General features: G+C 42.2%; 1 protein-coding gene across 1 annotated transcript; it reads right to left on the reverse strand.

Annotated features, from left to right (window-relative positions):
- Positions 1 to 193: 193 nt before the first annotated feature.
- CFAP52 (cilia and flagella associated protein 52) lies at positions 194 to 19,362 on the reverse strand. The gene is made up of 13 exons (XM_076353598.1): positions 19,300 to 19,362; positions 18,412 to 18,548; positions 17,625 to 17,753; positions 16,489 to 16,588; positions 15,903 to 16,019; positions 8,922 to 9,022; positions 7,782 to 7,952; positions 5,772 to 5,920; positions 4,956 to 5,101; positions 2,647 to 2,798; positions 1,910 to 2,012; positions 1,628 to 1,739; positions 194 to 804 (listed from the first exon to the last, which is right to left on the reverse strand). Exons 1-13 carry the CDS (start codon positions 19,309 to 19,311, stop codon positions 629 to 631), a joined length of 1,605 nt encoding a protein of 534 aa, XP_076209713.1. The 5' UTR covers positions 19,312 to 19,362; the 3' UTR covers positions 194 to 628.
- Between the last annotated feature and the right edge of the window lie 232 nt (positions 19,363 to 19,594).

Genomic DNA, 19,594 nt, shown 5'->3' on the forward strand with positions numbered 1-19,594 from the left:
AAAACCAGGCCCCTGAAGAGAGTTTTAAATTGGACACCGCAAATGAAGAAGCCCTGATGTTCTTGTATTCCTTTGAGAACAGTGATTTAAAAGCTTGACTCAAAAGAGCTTCCCAGTTAAATGCCTGAGCTGGAGCTGAGGGCTTTTTCCTTAATCATGACCAGACAAATTAAAATGAACACAGAAGACTGAATTTACACAACAAGTTATTCATTAAAGGAGGGGACAGAGGGGGGTAGGGAAGAGAAAGAGAGACCACGTGAAAGCAAGAGAGAGCCCACAAATGAGCAGACATAAAAGTAAGACTATGCTAGGACACTACCAAGAAAGGTGGCAGTAACAACGTGCGAGTGTTACAACAACAGCCAGGATGATTTTCAGAAGTGATGAATCCTTTCACACCAATGTAAAAGCAACAGCAAATTCTTAGCCCCCCTGAAAAAAATCAGACCTATTTATTCACTGCTAGAAAGGATATCTGAAGGGTCTGATAAATGCATACCAGAAAGTATAAAAATAGCATCTCCTCTAATAGTACAAATGCTTTAAAACAACTTCAGTGGTAAGAGAAAAGGATCGCTAGGACTGGCCGAGCAAGTAGCAGCTACTGGCACTCCTGTGCCAGCTGTCAGTGCAAGTCTGGGTATTTCCAGAGCAGGATGGCACCATCTGCACTCACACTCACAATGTACTTGTTCCCAGGGCAGATCTTGAGACGGGCGATGTTGCCGCTGTGGCCCACTCCAACATGAGTCACTGCACCCTCGTTATAGTCCCACAGTTTCACCAGATGGTCATCACCACCTGCATTGGGCACAAAGGAAGAACAGATGATTACACAGCCCTCTGCTGCTTTTTGTTCCCAGATCACAGGCAGGGGAATACTTAGGCATTCATTTGATTTAGGAAGAGTGGGATACATTGTCTTGGGCATTATGGCAAAAACTCCTTCTTTTCAACTAAAGTAGAGAGTCAGTGTCCAGCAGAGTGCTCAGGACCTGCACCAGCAGATCACAGTGAGCTATGGCCAGCAATTGGTATCAATAATATGGAGGGCCTTCGAAAGGCTCTTAACCAACATTCGCTTAAGAGGTTAATCTAAAAGAACTGGTGCTGACAACAAATCTGTGGGGTTTAACTACAGTTGTTATACACGATGCCATGGCTCGTCTATGCTAGTGCTAGGGTCCCAGAAGAGATGTCATGATGGTGGGGAACATGTGAGCCTGAGGCTGGATGGAGCCTGGAGTCATTCCCACTTGCAAACCAACAGAAACTGCGATGGCTTCTGGAGCAGGGCCCCTGAACAAACCGTTCAAGTGCACGGGGAACACCACTGAACTACATGAGGAGCAGGGCAGGGTGAAACCCCGTATTCTTCCCTTGGAGAGATTTGTACCTTGCCTTCACCTTTACGTTACTTCTTGCAAGACTAAACCATAGTATCTTCCAAGTCTGAACCACAGCCTTTTTCTAAGTATTTTTCTTCAGTGGTTCATTTTATTTTCCCCTTTAGCTGACCCCTCCTTTTAGTTTTTTCTTTCTTTACTGAGACCCTTGGTTCATTGCCTTCCTTTTCCTGCTCTTAATACGACCTCCTCTTTTCCAGTTTCATCCACCCACTCACCTGTGACAAAGTATGCCCCATCTGATGTGATGTCCATCCCATTGACGGAACCCGATACAGACCCTTCCACTTCTCTGATTGCAGAGCCATCAAACACTTCCCAGTATCCAATCTAGAGAGCAGACCAGAGAGGGGGGCTCAGTTGTCCATGAATAGCACACAGATTTCAGCACTGCCCTGTAACACAACCTTCTGTGGAGGTGCAGGAGTTTCATCACGTAACAAGCGCCAGGCTTTGTGTTTTGGAATTACTGCAAACAGAATTCCTGCAGTTTTGCTTACCCTTCTGTCTGTTCCACTGGTGATTATCTGGTACTCTTCAGGATGATAACAAACACATTTGAACAACGTGTTGGCTAGGATCATTTGTTTTCTTATAAAACGCCTGCAAAACACCCCCAAAACAGGATAGAGCAATAGGGTCAAAAAACCAAACTTTGCCTGCCTGAACTATCCCTGCCCGTTGCTATACATCAGATCTCTTTCTACTTGGATATTTTCAGGTATTGGTCAGAGTTCAGGGTTTCATGAAGCCTATTAGGGTCATCAGTTCTGTTCCCCATCACAGCTGCCTTGCAAGACTGTTGATCTGCCGTCATATGAAATTAATTTTTTTAATTCAGAATGCTTTCTAGGTGTTATTCACTACGCAAAAATTTCCTTATCCTTACCACAAGGCAGAAAGTCTGCAGCTCTGCAATAGCTCGACAAGAGTCATACAGTGCTGGAAAATGGAGCTAGTGGGAAACTTAGGAAATGACCTGCTGCACCCCTTTGGCCAAGCAGGATCCAATACATGTAAACAACTTGAGACAAACGTTTGTCTAAACTTTTCTGAAAAGTTGCTAGCATTGGAGGTTCTACATTCCCTGACTTGATTGTTCTTTCCAGTAGTTTTTATTTCCTAATGCTCTTTTTCCCCTCCTCCTCGCTATGCGGTGTCCCAAATAAGGCACAGTGACCCAAGAGAGACATTACCAGCACTTTAAGTGCCTTGCAATACTTATCTGTCTCCTTACACAATATCCCAGATGATGCATGTTCCATCAAGGCTGGCTGTGACACACTCTCGGTCGTTCTTCTTAATCTTAATGCAGGACACAGCAGATACGTGCTCCTTCAGAACTTCCCCCAGTTTGTGAGTCCTCTCACCAATCTCCCAGACCCTCATCTGAAAATCAGCAACAAACATCTGCTCTTGTACCGCCTGGTCCTGACTGAGCTCAGGAGGATGCCTAAGGCTTTCCTGAACTCTTCTTTTTTCTTATAACACATACAGCAACTCAATCTCAACAGACTCTCTCTATTTTCCTGTGGGTTATTCATGCAGCTGACTCATAAAACTGAACTGAGTTCTTGAGAGTGTAATCCACTTGATGCAGGAATTCCTGACCATTAACCCCAGACCTTGTTTTTGCCAAGTTCCCACTCTCCCATGCTTCAGTTTACTCATCTCTCAATTAGGAAAAAGTCCATGATATATTTCCAGCGGTGCCTTAAAGATCAAAGAACAAGGCTTCTGAAATGGAATATAAAAAAGCTACCTGCTCTTTGTGTTACATATAATGCCAGTAAGTAAATACAAAACAGCTCTTTAAATCTTTGATGTGAAATACATGCCTGAAAGCACCTCTTTTCCCAGTGGTGATAACAGCAAAAATCTTTCTGCTTTGAGGACTTGATCCTTCACACCTTGCATTTACTGTCCCATTAGTGCCAAACTTCATGATATCTATTCGCTTTTACATTCCGCTAAAGTCAAATCCTAGTGAAAATTTAAAAATTTAGACACTGACATCAAAAGCAGAGCGAGCTGACCTTCCACGTTTTCAACTCTGATGCTGAGTTACCTATGGGATCTGGATGTCCAATTCCCACTTGCTAAATGATCAGAGCATCCAGATCCCTTAAGCAACCCTGAAAGTCACAGCTTTCGGATGACTGATTTTGACAGAACCATTAGCATTTCAGAACACCTTTTTTTGTGTTCCGAATGAATACTGCAAGTGCTCCCCTGCAGTTCTCATTTCTACCTAACCAACCTTTAGCTTTAATTGTGTCTCAGCTGTCTTTTTCAATTCAGAGATCAACTAACCAGAGCCTGTGCCATTCTGTGTGTGTTGATACAGAATCTAGGTCCTCTGTCTTGGGCATCCTCTAGCGTTAATCATTCAAAATACTTAACTGTTCTTTTATTAGTGAAGGGTTGAAGTGGCTCATCATCTCTAATGTCTTTATGCAGTGAGACAAGGCAGTCCTGCCGTTACTGCTCTGTTACTGCTCTACGGGAGAGCCGAGAGCCGAGGTGCAGAGTGATTCAGAAAGATGGTTCAACGATTAGGACATTAGCCTGAGATTTGGAAGACCTAAGTTCAATTCCTCACTCTTCAAGACTTCCCACGCCATCTCCAGCACGGCACACTGAACACTTGAGATCAGGGTACACAAACAAAGCACAGAGCGGTTAAATCACAGTCAGGAATCCACGCGCAATTAAATGTCTGGTTCTGAATGCTTGCCAGACTGCACAGAGGAAATCCAAAGCAAGGCAAGAAACTGAACATGAGCCTTCCAAGTCTAATTATTTAGTTTTAATATCAATAAACCCCCTGTGTTTAAATTATTTAAACATTAGGAGAGGAGCGTCACTTTTACAGATTGGAAAGGGCCACAGCTACATGAGGTGCATGGAGTAGCCGAAGTACATGGTGTTTGTTTTGCATGGCCGGAAAAAAATTGTTGAACTGCCATATTTTCTGATTTTTATTGTTATTTGTATTGGAATGTTTCCATAATTGTATTAGAAACTGAGTTGTTATTAGAGTCTTTTATTAACACCATCACCTAAACCAGACAGTACCATCCCAGAAAATTAGCAAGTTGCCCCATAGACACTATAGCAGTATAAAGTGAACTTTGTGCTATTAAATGAATTCATACAGGTCAATTTGGACAGGACAAGGACTTCCAAAGCAACGACAGAAAGAAAATCTGTGCTAGAGCACAGTTAGACAGAGGCTTGCAAACAACGACTAATGCGGATAAGCCAAATATAGGGGAGAGACAAATGAACAAAAAGGATTAAGAGCATATTCTGCATTAGAAGGATTTCCAAGACTACCATGCCAGAAAAAATCAGGGCATTGTTTTACATTATGCCCTCTGAGAGCAAGAGATCTGCATATATCAAAGGCTAATGTTCTCCAACTCAGTCCTTTGCTCAAGTGAAAGCTAAGAATAGCTCACTTTCTGACTAAGCACTTACAGGCAATTCGCAGGCCCTGTGATGAGAGCACAGAGCTGCTCCAGGTTTTTAAGCAAAAATTACCTGCCCTTCACCTCCTCCACTAATGATCCGTTTACAGTCACTTGTAGCAGCAATTGCCGTCACTCCCAAGCTATGGGCATGGTTAATCACATACATTAGCCGTCCAGTCTCTGGTGTGAATGCACGGATTTTCCCGTCATTCCAAGCTGATGAATAAAAAGAAACAGATTACCCAGGCACACAGACTTTCCTCACGTTATTGTCTCTCTTTCCTTTCCAAATGAACCCGGTTTTTTATTAAGTTCCTTTATAAGGCCCACCCTGTTAGATCACCAGTACACATGTGAAAACCACTGTACTGTAGATGAGCCCGCAGAGCTATAGCCCCAAATAAACTATTGAAATTTAATTCCTTTTTGGTTCTGGCAATGGGCAAATTGGTTTGGTAACAATGGAGGGACTGCACTGCTGCTCTAGGACTGCAGTAGTTCCTGCGTAAGCAATTTGCATATGGCGATGGGTAGCAGGGTTTATGCAAAAGGTGGTCTACCTACATCACAGGTTAATCTGTTGCATACAACAAGGTTAATATTTTAGAATTAGGTCTTTTGAATAAGACTGAACTGAGTTCTGAATTGCTGGAATTCACATCGGAAGCGCGGTCTCAAAACCTTGCCTTCCATGGACACTGTAACTACAGCACCAGGATACAGGGGGCCATGAGCAAAGTTCATCGGACCAGCTGCAAGCAAAGGGGCCTTTGGGTCAAGCAATGAACTGAATTTAAACCCGTTCCCAATTTAAACCTCTCTTCATTCTAACACACTGGCAACACTTAAAGACTGGACTCAACCATGGGTCTGGACTGATCATTACCTGAAATGATGCTCTTGCCATCCCTCATAAACTCTATGGCATGGCAGGTCACATTGGGGGTGACGATTCGTAGGAGCTCCCTGTTTTCTGGGGTATGCCACACCCGAATATCATTTTTGGAGCAGGTAGCGAACAAGTCGGAAGTTCCCCTGGAGAATTCAGAGAGGAGAGATAATGAGGAGGGGCATACAGAAAACACTTCTTTCTTTGTCAGATCTTAAACCATCCTTCGAAGCTTAGCTATTTCTAACGTGCAACTGTAATCTTCCCAGTAGGGATCACCATGGTTAAGACAAAGGCCCTTTTCGTAGGATCACCTTTCTCACATAAAATTTCCCTGGTTTGGTTTCTATTCAAAGATTCATTTTAAGAAACAGTTAAATTAAAGTGAAACTAAAAGAATTCTTTCTACTTCAGGTGAAGTTGTGACATTTATTTCCCATATTCAATCTCTAAACAACTTCACGTGTTGTATATAACAGACACAAAAGTGGGTGTAGAGGTGCTGACTGCCCAGATTTAACATCAGGGACTAACAGCAGCCTCATATTGTAAAGATGTCATTTTTTATCTTGCTTACTGGATGATTCCTATTCAACATTGCTGAGGGCAATAGAAACGATGGCAAAAGCCTGTTTGTAATATACTTATTATACATGTTTGAATAAAAAAAGACCTGCAGCATTTCAAAAGCTATGGACTGAATGCTTTGAAATAAGCTCTAAACCATACATCCTAGGGATATGACAGAAAGTGAAATCTAGAAAGGTACCACAAGCTTTTGTTCAACATCACCATCAACGCCCGGAAGGATGAACCAGGACAGAGAAAACCAGCACAACAAAAGCATGGCCCCTTTCAAGCCCAGCTTGTGCAGGTGCTTTATAAAGCAGGATAACATCAGCAATTGAAGTATTCTGATACAAGCCAGAACAGGGAAATTACGCCTGTATTTCCCAATCAGTGATATGCTCTGTTCAAGAGCAGTTAACAGATAAAAGTTTAAACATATATGCAAGGATGTAGTCCTGTAGTCCTTACAACCATCACTAAATCCAGCTCATCCCGATACCTCTGTGACACAGATGCGCCAGTCAGGTATATTATCAGATTACCCTAAAGCTCCAAATGGTTTACTTATTAGATTAGAAGGATGCGGATTCTTCAGGCTGGTGACAAGCAGGGAGGAGGGCATCTTGCATTGTGCATTTTGCTGTACCTTGGTAAGATTTGGCCCTTTGTGCCGTGTCAAGAAGTGATGCAATAGCAACATGCCAAAAATAAAAACTTTCATTGGGATCAAACTCCCATTCTCTATTTGGAGAGGAAACAACCAATCCATTGTGGGTTTTTTTTAAATAAAGTGTCACGATCCTACTATACGGGAAGAGGGAACGTTTGCTGTCTGTTCACAAGACAAAAGCAGACAGAAGACACACCGATACACCCAGCATCTCTCGTCACAAGCCTAGAATTTAATATAACATGCCATATTGTCAAACATGAAATCATAAGCGAGGCTGAGAGACCCAAAAAGCCTCTTTGAACAGCTCTGTTAGTCAGGTTTCAGCTGATGTTACAGGTGGAAAGCAGACACCTCTACAAGCTCTAGCTGCAACAGGGTACACAAAAGCAGACTTTCAGGATTCACACTGCTGGCAGACTGAGTGGCCCGAGCCTCATAGCACCAACCCTAGGAGAAAAGGGGGAGGTTGCCATCACTGCCGTTACCCAAACAGAAGTAATTCTAGTCTTTTTATTTAGAATTCTTTCTGTAGATCGATGATTTTTCCAATTCTCAAACTGAACTGCTGCCTTCTGCTTTCAAGCAGCCGCTCACCGTCACCCTTGCATTTCACTGGTAGGTTACAGTACAAATCATCCCGTAGGGATGTTAATAGGCTTTGGGCTCCTGATGGTTATAAGGTGTTTACATAGGTATCCTGACCTTACTGGCAGCTTACTCAGACTTCTCCACCAGCCAAAAGCATCCCAGCCAGTTATACTCACAAAGGAAAAACGATGTCTTGGACGGCTTCGTTATGACAGGCAGCAATCAGCTCCTCTTTAAACGCAGCATAGTTAATTCGATAAATCTGGCACTCATTTGTCCCTACAAAGAACTGGTGACCCTGACCTCTACATGTCAGGGAAGTGACAGCACCTTGAACCTGAATTTTCCTGTTAAGAGAAAGCAGAGGTTTGGCCTGACATTGATCGCGAGGTACTTATTTTCCAGCTTACTTTTTCCCCTGACTTTATAGAGTCTTGACTTTCCCTGCTTCCCCAAAAAGCTCCACACTGGGCTGTGATACCAATAACCAAGAATGTGGTCAGGACTAACATTCCATTCCCAGTCACATGTTAATACTTCATATGACCTTGCCTGTCCTACCTGCTACTCTGCCAGGGCTTGCAAAGGCAGTGCTTTGGAGACTTTGTTTTCTGGACCAGGGCCTAAGGTAACAGCATCTTTGTTAATAATCTTGCTCAAGTGCACTTAAATATCCCATATTCAAGAATATCTCCAGACAGTTTAAATCTTCTGGGAATAGTTTCAGTTGTACAAAGCTAAGCTTGCAGAACTGTACGCTTAAGTTGGCTATTCAAACAATGCAAAATGAATAGCTGTGAGCCCGATTTTCAAGTCACGTATGGGGAAATGACACCTGCAGCTTTCTATTTTGTATGCAGAAAAAAGCCTTGCATGTACTCCAGCACTTCTAGACATGCGCCTATAAAATTAGCAGAGCCCTCCTTTACAATCCCATGTCCTCCAACAAACCTTTTTTTAGATGGCAAATACTACTCTTTCTCAGCTGGCGTAAGTAAGCATAATTTTACTGACTTCAACAAACCTGTCTCACTTTGCATCAATTTAGGATCTGACTCCTAATGCCTAAAAGGAAACAATGGTCATTGAAAATGAACGACAAGTAGGGCAATTCACTTCTGTGCAAATGCATGCAGTAATTTTCAGTCTGCTTCAACTCCATTATGCTGGAACCACAGCGTCTATTGTGTCTGCAGGATTGAAAAACTGAGATTATTTGGATTATGCCTTTACGTAGAAATGATTGGTTCTTACACTGTGACCCTTTGGGGGAATCGTCACCTCTACCCTCCCGATTCTCCCATCTACAAACTCACTTCATTACTTTGTAGTTTGAGCCTTTACAGAGCGCTACAATCCCTCCTCCGGTGCCGACTATTAAATCTCCTGTCTTCAGCAAAAGCAAAGCTGTGACTCCCTAGGAGAAAACAGGATTAAAACACAATTGGATGGAAGCAGAGTCTCTTTATTGCTGTAGCCATGCTGAATAGCACAATGGAGTCTCCACCATGCTCCCGATGGCGGTGCTTCTGTCACTCAAATATGGCTTTCTCAGTATTCTTTGACTGACCTAGGCTAAAGAGTGACTCTCTAGAGGGGAGAAGGGAGAAAGGAGTTATTAATTGCAGGTATATATGAACTAATACAGTATGAGGAGCAAGGAAACAGCATCATCATGGATCCTTCAGAGCAGCTGGGACCACGTATGAGCCTACACAGCCTTACCTCATTCCAGCAAGCAATACACGTTTTGTATTAGTGCCTCCACTTTTCCTTCCACTGGTTCTTCATCTATCAGTCATGAAAACAACAGAGCATAAAACTCAGCCTAAGCGTCCTTTCCTACAGCTCCTTTTAGGACAGATCCTCTGTGTTCCAGGCCTCTCTCCCTGTCTGAAAGATGCAATCCCATCTCCCACCTATTAGTAATAAAACACTTTTGTCACAGAAAAGCTTTGGAAATTAGTCAGCCCATCATCAACACGGCTTTCTGCTATTTACTAAGATGAGTAGATCACAGGAGGTCAGCCATTAGAAAAAGGAGAAATGCTTTTCGGTGGGTAAAGTACCAGACTACAGTAAAAAAACAACAACAAAATCAACAAACAAACAAATAAACAAAAACAGTCCTCAGCCTTGCTGCAAAATTTCAAGTATAAGAAAAGTCAGTCTCTGCTTCAGTTCTGCTACCTGTGAAGTAATGTTACTCTTCCGTATATAAGACAACAGATTAATTCTTGAAAATCTCTGAGAGACTCCAAGATAGGCTGCAAGAGGGGTGAAATGACTTCTATGGGGATAAATCCTGATATTCTTACTCAGAAAAATGTCCCTACTAGCTTGGGGGAACATATGCATGAGTGAAATGGAAAGGGGAAAAAAAAAAAAGGAAATAAAGGAGCTTTATGCCATCAAAACTTGGACCGAGAACTAAGCTCTGTCACAAAGCAAGCGTATACAAGAGGCACTTCCACTCTCACCAAGGGGGCAGAAACTCATCGCCGTCAGTTGTTCCAAATCAGACGGGCCAGCTGGTCGCAGCTCCAGGCTCCCCGTGACTTGTAAGGAGTCTGTTGAGCTTGACATTTTTAAGTTGCAATATAGACTCCAGCAACATTTGCCGCTACCTCGGTTAATAAGCCGTATTGCCAACTGTTGTGATAGTACCAGCAGTTTCACAATATTAAGATTTTTTTCCTTTAAGCCCGAGCTCATAGAGCCATTATGTGAAAACAATGCTTTCTGTTTGGTGGAGTTTTTTCTGGAAAAAAAAGCCCCACCTCTAGCATTTAGTGTTGTGAAAGCATGAAGTGAATTCTCAAAGAATAACCAAGAGGCAAATCAGAATAATTCTGCATTTATTCTTTAGGAAGAAATCACTGTCATGTGCTTGCCTTGTGATTTTTGAACAAATACAGGTGTCGGCACTTTATGATAAAGTTTGACACCTAAGCAGCATCACCCAGCATTCCTGTTCTTTTCAAGCATTAATCTGGCCTAACCCCAGTAAATTTTCAGGACTAAACACTTTCAGAGTGTTTAAAAGAACGAAAGCCAGAAAGTGTTGATTTTCTGTGTGGAAAGGACTGAAGCTCTAAGGAAGGAGAGAGTGGAAGTGAAGAAAGAAGAGAAAACAAAATGGACATTTGAGCTATTTAGACCCGGAAAGGATGTTGCAAAAGCCACAGACGAGGTCTGATGAATTTGGAAAAATTACTTCAGTTCAATTATCCAACCAAATAGAAGCAATTGGTTGTTTTTAAACTCTTGCTTATACTTTTTGAAGAAAAAAATAACCACCATATACATAAGTGCGCATTCCAGTGCTGGCATTCCAGGCAGCCTTGCACCCACCTACGCATCGGCTTAAGGACTATTTAAGTTTGGGATCAAATAAATATGGATTGCAGAAAAAAGAAATTGAAAAAAATTTTCCTGATTTGTAATTCATTCGCGCTGGATTTCTTCATTAGTCTGTCTCCACCAGTAGCATATCCACAGTCTCCTGTAATATCAGGACTGATCACTGTGAAAAACACAACCTCCAGAGAGGATTTTATGCCGTACTATCACAACACTACCAGGCAGGAGGCCAGGTTTCATGCAAATATTCTTAGCAAAAGCACGAGACCAAAGGGATTCTTTTTAATTAGAAATATGAGCCACAAGCAGAACTGTTTCTGAACAATGTTTTTAAAAATTTCCTATGAGGTGCTGGCAGCATTTTGCGAGTCCCCTGTTATCATAGGCCCATCAACTGTCTTTTGATCTTCTGTTTTGCAGTTTTTCCTGTAAAAGACTTCCACCTCAAATGCCCTTTGAGTTTAGCATTATGGCAGGTGGTGGCATTAGAAATCAAACCTATGACTACGTAGTTTATCTGATTACAGTTCCCTGCTACTTGCTAATAAATTAAAGTTTTTGCAGCACTGCCAAGACTGCTTTGATTTTTCCAAGGTATTCTCTTCAGTTCTTCAATTTGAGAGGCAAGCAGGTATTATTAAGACAGAAAAACCCCCGACCCTTAAAGTGGCCAGGAGTCATTGCCAGGCTCTCAAAATCATCGGAGTTTGATTTCAACCTTAACGTGACAATGGTGCTTCTTTCTTGTCCAGTCTGTTCTTTGAATCACCACGAGTGAACAGACAGTTTTGTAAGTTGCACTGGTTATTCATGGAGTCAAGCAGTTCACGTTCACGATGCGATGAATACTCTATTTTATATACTGCCAGTCCTCTTGCAGATGAAATGCAGAGTCTAACGTAGGAGGTTAAATATATCACCATTCATTATTTACTTCTTACAAAAAGAAACCACTGCTTTGAAGTATGATTATAAATAAAAATACCAGCAAAAATCCAGCCTGCCCGTTCCCTTCCCTGCAGGGATACTTGCTCTTTGTCCCATTCTGATCTCTTGCAAAGTTCTTGAGCACGTTACGAACTCTTCCAGTGCACCTCCTTTAAATATTTTTTTTTTTTACAATGCAAATCATTCCAACTATTTCTGAAAATGCATTTGCAATCGTACATCCCACTTTGCATCTGAACGGGTGCCTTATAGCTCCTCAAGCCTGCGACGGGAATAAAAATTAATTTTGCTGTTTATTCCAGTATTTATAGACATTACAGAAATGCACTTAAACTTAATTCCATGTAGATGGAAAACAAGTTGCTTCATCATACCAGTGAACTATTCTGCCACTCCTCTTCAAAACAGAAACAAAGACTCTTCAGATCATGTCTATATAATAAACACATTCTTATATATCTAAAGGCAAAGTTCCTTTAAGGTTGACCAAACTTATTTTCAATAAACATCTCCTCCTCACCCAAGCAGTACCTAAACTCTTTCTTTAAAGATCTGCTCGTCGTAGGGTGGCTGTGGATTCCAGGTTTAGAGTCTCATGGTATGCCATTGGCTCGTAATTCCCTGGTGTGACTGGCGAACAAGGTTTTCAGAGATACAGGATAACGTTTGTTCACAAATACGCATCTTTTCCGATAGAACCACAATGAAGTGATGAAAATGGTTCCACAGAGAGGGAGGCTGGGACAGTTCCACCACTAGAGGCTGGTCGGCCAACCTCCCTGCCAGGGAGCGGGGGAAGTGCCCGGTTAGGAAAGGCAGTGCATGTCCCAAAAGCCAAGCTTTGGAGCAGTCATGCCTACCTTGAAACAGCATGGCTCACTTCTGAAACAAGTTGTACGGCAGCTTTGCTTTGCACAGCTAGAGAGGTGAGAATTTTTGTTACAAGTACTAATACGTGGTACATTTTCAAGAAAGATACAAAAGATGTCTTGTGAAATACACACAGCTCTGCGGGGGGGGGAAGAATAAAAACCACCACTTCTCCTAGGGCTAGCAATATGATGTACTAAATTGTGTAGAAACAAGGATGCAAATACTTTTGTTTTGATAAATACTGTAGTTTTGACTTGGAAAAACATCTGCAAAACACCTCTTTTGGCATTGAAGGCTATGCTACAATTGGGAATTTCTGCCATAAAACATTAAATCCTACATGTGTTCAGCGAGGACTTGTTGACAGTCTAGTGACAAGGTATTATTTGTATGCAGAGATGTGCAATGGGTGGGTGGAAAGGGAAATCACAGTACGGAGCTAAGAAGGGAGAACTAAGAAGTATGAAAGTGGATCTGACAGTAGCTGCAGGTAAAAATGTACCAGCACCTTCTCACTGACTGCAACAATACAGGTTTGCCCTGATGAATTTCCCATTTCGGGCATACGGAAACTGCAGCGGTAAGAGTGAGGGAAGAGAGCAGAGAGGAAGAAAGCAAGAGGAGAAGGGGTGATAGGATTGAGCACGTGTCTGACTGAAAAGCCTGTCCTTGAACAGAAATGTCTGTTTTAAGCAACAGGGTAAAGGAGGAGATTGGAAGGACTACTTGTTATTCCCCTCCAATGTGAACGTCTCCTTTTCTCTCCCTTCTCCCAAAATGACCAGTGGTATATCTTAAGTAGCTGCCATTACATAACACTAATAAAACAAAGCTTAAGTCAGATTAATGCCTACCAGCTCAGGTCTCATCCACAAGGCTGGCAGGCAGCTGTGACGAGATCCACTTCTGGATCTTCTCTTCTCTCTAGCATCTTGTCAGTCTCTTGCGTAGTCAAAGGTCCTGTTTTTCTTCAGCTTTTCACTATCAGAAGCAATGCCAGCTGAAGCTCACGATGCTCCAGAGGTCTCTGCCACGAACTGCAGTTCCTATGGATTTGCCTTATGATGAAATCCCTCACAGTATGGATAGGACTGTGGTCTGGCTTTGAGCCTCTGCTTTTCTTTACGAGGCCCTAGGCCCTCTTTCAACCCCCAAATTGCACGGCATCCTGCTAATGACCCTATTTGATCGCTTCTTTAGCAATGGTCTCAGAAGTATATTTTTTGTGAAGTTTTGTTTCAAATGCATTTGGCACCTTTCCCTCACCCCTGAAGGCAAGGGAGTTCAGGACCTCGCGTGGCTTCGACCAGGTACTCTAGGCAAGGTACACGTACTGCTAGGTGTAGAAGGACTCAAAGCACGCGAGCATTTAAAAGGGGAGGTGATATTCAATCATCAAGACCTTGGAGGAGAGACAGCAGAGATCAGCCAGGACGTAGGTCCTGTGTGGATGCTAAACCCTGCAGGATGACTGCTGGAAGACTAGCTTAACAGCGTACAGTACAGCTATACCCACAAGAGTACGCACCTTCAGCAAACTTACGATTTCCATCAGGAAAACAAAATACATACATTCTTGTCACTTAATACATACACAGAATTAAATTACTTACATTCCTACAATGCAAGTGGGAAAATGAGTAATAACTTCTCCAACCTTCTGGATAGATAAACATTAAAATGTATGTCAAAGAATTCAGTGGCTTCAAGTTATCCCAGAGATGTGGGCCTGTGTTTGTAACGCAAGAAACACTACATTTTGAATGGGCACGTATATGGTTTGTCTGTACGTGTGTCGGTACAAGTGAAGTTCAGGAGGTTTAGAGAAGCAAGTCCAGAGTAGCTTTCTCTTTGGGGTTGACTGCTGAATTTTTCTTACAGTTCTTGTTAGTCTTGTGTTTGCTTTCAAACAAGATCTGCTTCTTTGTAGGACAGCTTTCCCATGGCATCCTTAACAGCACATTCAGTCATCTGCATTGCTTCCCCTGCTGCTCACTGATTTTCATGGTTGCTAATAGAATCGCAAAATACATTCAACCTTATGCAAGAAAGTTTTTCAGGAAAGTGTTTAAATTCCTTAGGTACCACTCCCTCCACTGGGTATAAACCGAGAAGCTACAAGAAGTCTTTTATAGCAACAAATAAAGAGAAATCAAGAACAAGTGTACTAGCTGGTGCGGAGTGTTTATCATTACAGCTCCCTGCATGCACAATTCTTGTACAACAAAAGGCCAAAAGCTCCTTACTCAGGAGATACTCCTGTCTGAGGATACTCATACCAAGACCAATGAGTCCCAATTATAGACAAAAAAAGCTAAGTTAAAATAACTTTGGGGTTATGAAGTCAAGCGCTCAGAAGTTAAAAAGCAATGGAATCAATGTACCCTGTGTAACCTTGTTTTGTCCCAATTGTGCGTATGCATTATAATAAACTCTTTAATTTTGTTACCTGTACTGCCTTTTTCAGTAAGACCTCTGCTTCATCAGTGGCAGAATCAGAATTTCAAAAAGACAACCTCCTGAAGGGAAGCAGGAGGAATGGTACGGGGAACAAACACAAAAATCTAAGGGGTCGGGGTTTTTTTTAAGAGCAGTTGTAGTGTTTTGAAGTTTTTCCAAAATACTCTTCCTGTGGCAAACGGCTGTCTTGGAAAATTTCAGCCCAGACAATTTAACAAATCTGTAAGATCCAAATATAGGACCTTATAGTAGTAAATGTGGGAAAGCCTCTCAAATAAGCACTTCTACCAGTCTTCCCAGGAATGTCCTCTGTCTCACTTCAGCTAGTATGTTCCTCAAAAAAACAACTCAGGAACTACTCCATTTTTATGATTGTTTTTCACTTTTTATGACTTTTACCAGATTTATTATAAAAGAGAGTTTGTGGGATGACATATGAGATTCAGGTAAAACCCAAATTCTGAGCCAAATGAAACTGAGCAAAGCTGGGCTGACGGTCTCAGACTTCAGGATCAAGACTGAGACACAAAGAACTAAAAAAGGGTTAGTCTGTGAATCAACTTTGTAATGGTTCTCCTGGAGGTTGCCCTACTTTCAGTTACTAACAAAGAGGAGGATAAGGAAAAAATTCAAGTCACAGAGCTGCTACTCACCGAGCTAAACTTCTCCTTCTGTGGCCCATAGTCAGTCATCAGCTTGTTGTTTGTATTCACTTTCAGGACATCACCACTTGATGTGCCAACATAAAAATAATTATCATCATCTGCCATCTATAGGAAAGCATAAAAAAAAGAGATCATGGTCTGGATACCGAGGCGCTTGTCCCAAGCCCAGCACTGGGCTGCATAAATAGCTTTATTTCAGTGTATTGCCAAGATTTAATCTGAGGGGATACAGCCAATGTTTTCATCCCATCGCACTCAAAGATCCATAACACTGCTGAATGCAAGACATTTTCTAACCAAATCCAGATAATATTTTGAAGCACAAGTGGGATTCTCTGGGTGTTAGAGCCTGTGATTAAAATACATGCTGCTTCTCTTCAGAAGCATTCAAAACACTCTTTCCCAGGATAAAAGAAACTGTGGGAGACCATCTGCCATGAGCCAACACTTAGTAACTTCACTGCCATCATGCAGTTGTAATTGGCATTTCTAGCGTTACTATAAAAGCTTGTGGTTTTTCTTTAGTCTGTAGAGAGTTTCTCAGTTTAGCCAAATCATTTTGGCTGAAACTTACCTTAACACCCGTGATCACTCTTCTCAGTTGCCCTGTCTGGCATTCAGTCGGTCGGATTTTCCGATTTGCTAGATCCAGTTCCCATACTCGAATGGTCCCACTATAAGAACAAATATAGTGGGATCAAATCCATATATACAGAAACATGCAAGTTTTTTCACTACTAGAAGAATTAAAAAGCCTTTACAAGGCTACATTATTCTGAGATTTTAATAAGGAGGAAAAGAACAATATCAGAGAGGCCAGAAGTAAGTCTCTGTCTTTTCCGCTGTCTCTTACGGTAACTTTTTCCAGGTAAATCAAAAATCTTAAAGGTTCAGCAAAAACATATACGACGCTTACGGAGCAATATGTAACAACCTTGACACTTCATTTCCCAGAGAGACGTGCACTGTGGAAATCTTAGTTCCTAGAATAGGAAATGAATGGTACGGGGCACTTTCAACTATTTTCTAGCACAATTTAATTGACAACATAGGAGCCAATATAAAATCTTTACACACAGTCGCCCTAACATTTAACAAAGTGTTAAAATTGCAAAGACCAGTACTCATCAGTGCAACTGCAGCCAAGAGCATCCAAAGCCTTCCCTGATTTAAAGGGAGGTGCAGGTCCTCAACACGTTTAAATGTCAGGCTAGATATACGGGGGCTGTCTCAAATCCAGGCAAAATGTGACTTTTTGTACAAACTTTTGTTACAAGCCAGTGACCAACTGTACATCACATCTGGTGAGGATAGGAGATGATCCAACGACCTGCAAGATACCATTGTTTCTACATTATTTAACCATTGTTCAGAGCCACTCATTGACTGCTTTTCTTGTGTAAACACTGGTAACTAAATATTTTAAACACTGCATGGGGAATGCTGAGTACAAAATCCTGCTATCAGGAACAGAAGTGACGCATGCGGGTCCCTGTGTGCTGCTTTGAAAACATATTGTTGTGTGTAGAACAAGCAGAAATGCCTTAAAGGGACAAGCTGATGGATATTTGTGGGTCCATTCAGAGCAAAGAGAAAAAACACAAGCACACAGTTGCTTAAGTTTCCTTGTATTTAAGTAAAGACTCTTTGTAAAAGGAAATAAGTCCACGGGTTCTTTCCCTCATTTCTTTCACCTAAATAAAACCTTACTTTCCGGCAGTAACAAACATCTCGTCTCTGCAGCTGGAGCACACCACGACGGTCGCACTCCCCGCGCTGCGTGCCGAGGCAGGGCTCCCGCAGACAGCCTCTCTCTTACCGACGTGCCACACAACCACGCTGCAGGAGAAGGAGGGGCTTTAAATAGCTCTGCTTTTTGACATTACCTAAAAACAAATTACTAAAAAACAAAAGCAAGACAAAACCTATTTTCCTGCAGTCTGTTCCCACCAGGGTACACAATAAAAGTAACTTTGTAGAGATTTTACCCAAGAAAAACATTATCACAAATGTGCGGAATTGCAGTTTACATCCCCTGCTCCTGAAGCAAGGGTATGTGTATTTGTCAGATTTCTTCTGCCGAGCAGGACTCAAATCATATCTTACGCCACTCATAGAATCTGATTTAAAATAACTTTTTATTCCGCTTTCACTTTGTCTGTGTGTCAAAGCAAGCTCTCAGTGAAATTTTTACTTCTTCAGGGCAGTGCATTAAGCCAGCTAACTGTGCAGGCTCCATAAGGTTTCTGGGCGATGACACCAGCTTAAGAATTAGCTGCTCTCCTCGTCCTCTCCCTCAGGTGTTTCCCCCTACCCTGCGCTCTGACCACAGTACCCACCCGGCTTCCCGTGGGCCAGAGCTGGATCACTGAGGAGAGACATCAACAGGGGAAAGGGTCAGACTGCCAGAAGAGGGAGGAGCGAGTAGTCCCTAAGAGCATTCTTCGATGCCCTACAACTTGTCGGAAATCTTGTGCCAAGAAGCAGAAATCGTTACCTGCCGTCGTCCTGGCCTCCCAGTGACACAAGATAAAGGCTGTTTGGAGAAAACGCTAGTCCTTCAATTTTACCCTTGTGCAGTGACAGCCGAGCAAGTAACTCCTTCCTCTGGAAATCCCACAGAATGATGTCTGCCTGAGGTGCAAAGCAGAAGGGGTCAAAGCCAGAGCATTAGATATAACACGCAGGATCAGATATAACAACTTTCTCTGGCAGGAAAGTTGTTAGAAGCAGCCCAGCTTAAGGTTAGCGTCTATCCAGCCTAGAGCTCCACTGACATGAATATGCTTCACATTAGGTGCTGTAAGAAGCATTATTCCATCTTACCGGTTGAGTAGCTCTACTTCATTTCAGAATCAAAATTTACCCCAAGACACTGAGTATTTGACTTAGATTTTAAAATACTGAAAACACTAATACTTGATTTCTTCCAGGCATCTCAGTGTCTTTTCAAATAGGCAAAAATTAAACCATAAAGAACTTAGAGGTCTAAAAATGCAAGTAGGTACCTGTCAAGGGCTTTTGAAAGTCCTAAGCAGCTCTGGAACTCAGGTCTCACTTTAAATATAACACCATTTATTAATTAACGTCTAATGAGATTTAGGCTGCCACATGCCCACAACACTTTGGATAAAAAGGACCGGAACTAAGAAATCCCTCAATCTAGTTAACTCAATCCTAGGGAGACTGCTTAATACTTTATAAAAACATAAAGGCACATCCAGCAATGGACTAGCCATGATTTCCCATGCTCTGCAACGTCCTTCCACTGTAGGCGTTTGTTTTCCAACAAAAGAAAAAATAAATGAAAGGTGTTCCCACGCTGGCAAGCCAACTCCAATTTCTTTGGTCAATATTACGCGGTTAAAATTAGAGCATTATCCACCTTGAAGCCCATGAAAGTGACTTGCCCAGAAGCAACATACACCCCGTTCCTGGATACGACGACACAGGAGACATTATTGGTGTGGCCGTGCAAGAAAGTCTGTTTCTTACTGTCCAGGTCTTGAATAACTACAGTACATCCCAGGGGATAGAGAACGTGCTCCTTATCAGGGTGGCAGATGAGGCCACAGGGTATATGCCCTGCAAGAGAAAGGAGTGGAAGATCTGCTGGCTGTTAAGGGTTCTGGGGGCTGCAGGCAAATTCTCTTCCCCTGCCTGAAGCACGCAGTCCCAAG

This window comes from Aptenodytes patagonicus, chromosome 16, assembly GCF_965638725.1.
Source record: "Aptenodytes patagonicus chromosome 16, bAptPat1.pri.cur, whole genome shotgun sequence".
In the NCBI taxonomy this organism is placed as follows: domain Eukaryota; kingdom Metazoa; phylum Chordata; class Aves; order Sphenisciformes; family Spheniscidae; genus Aptenodytes; species Aptenodytes patagonicus.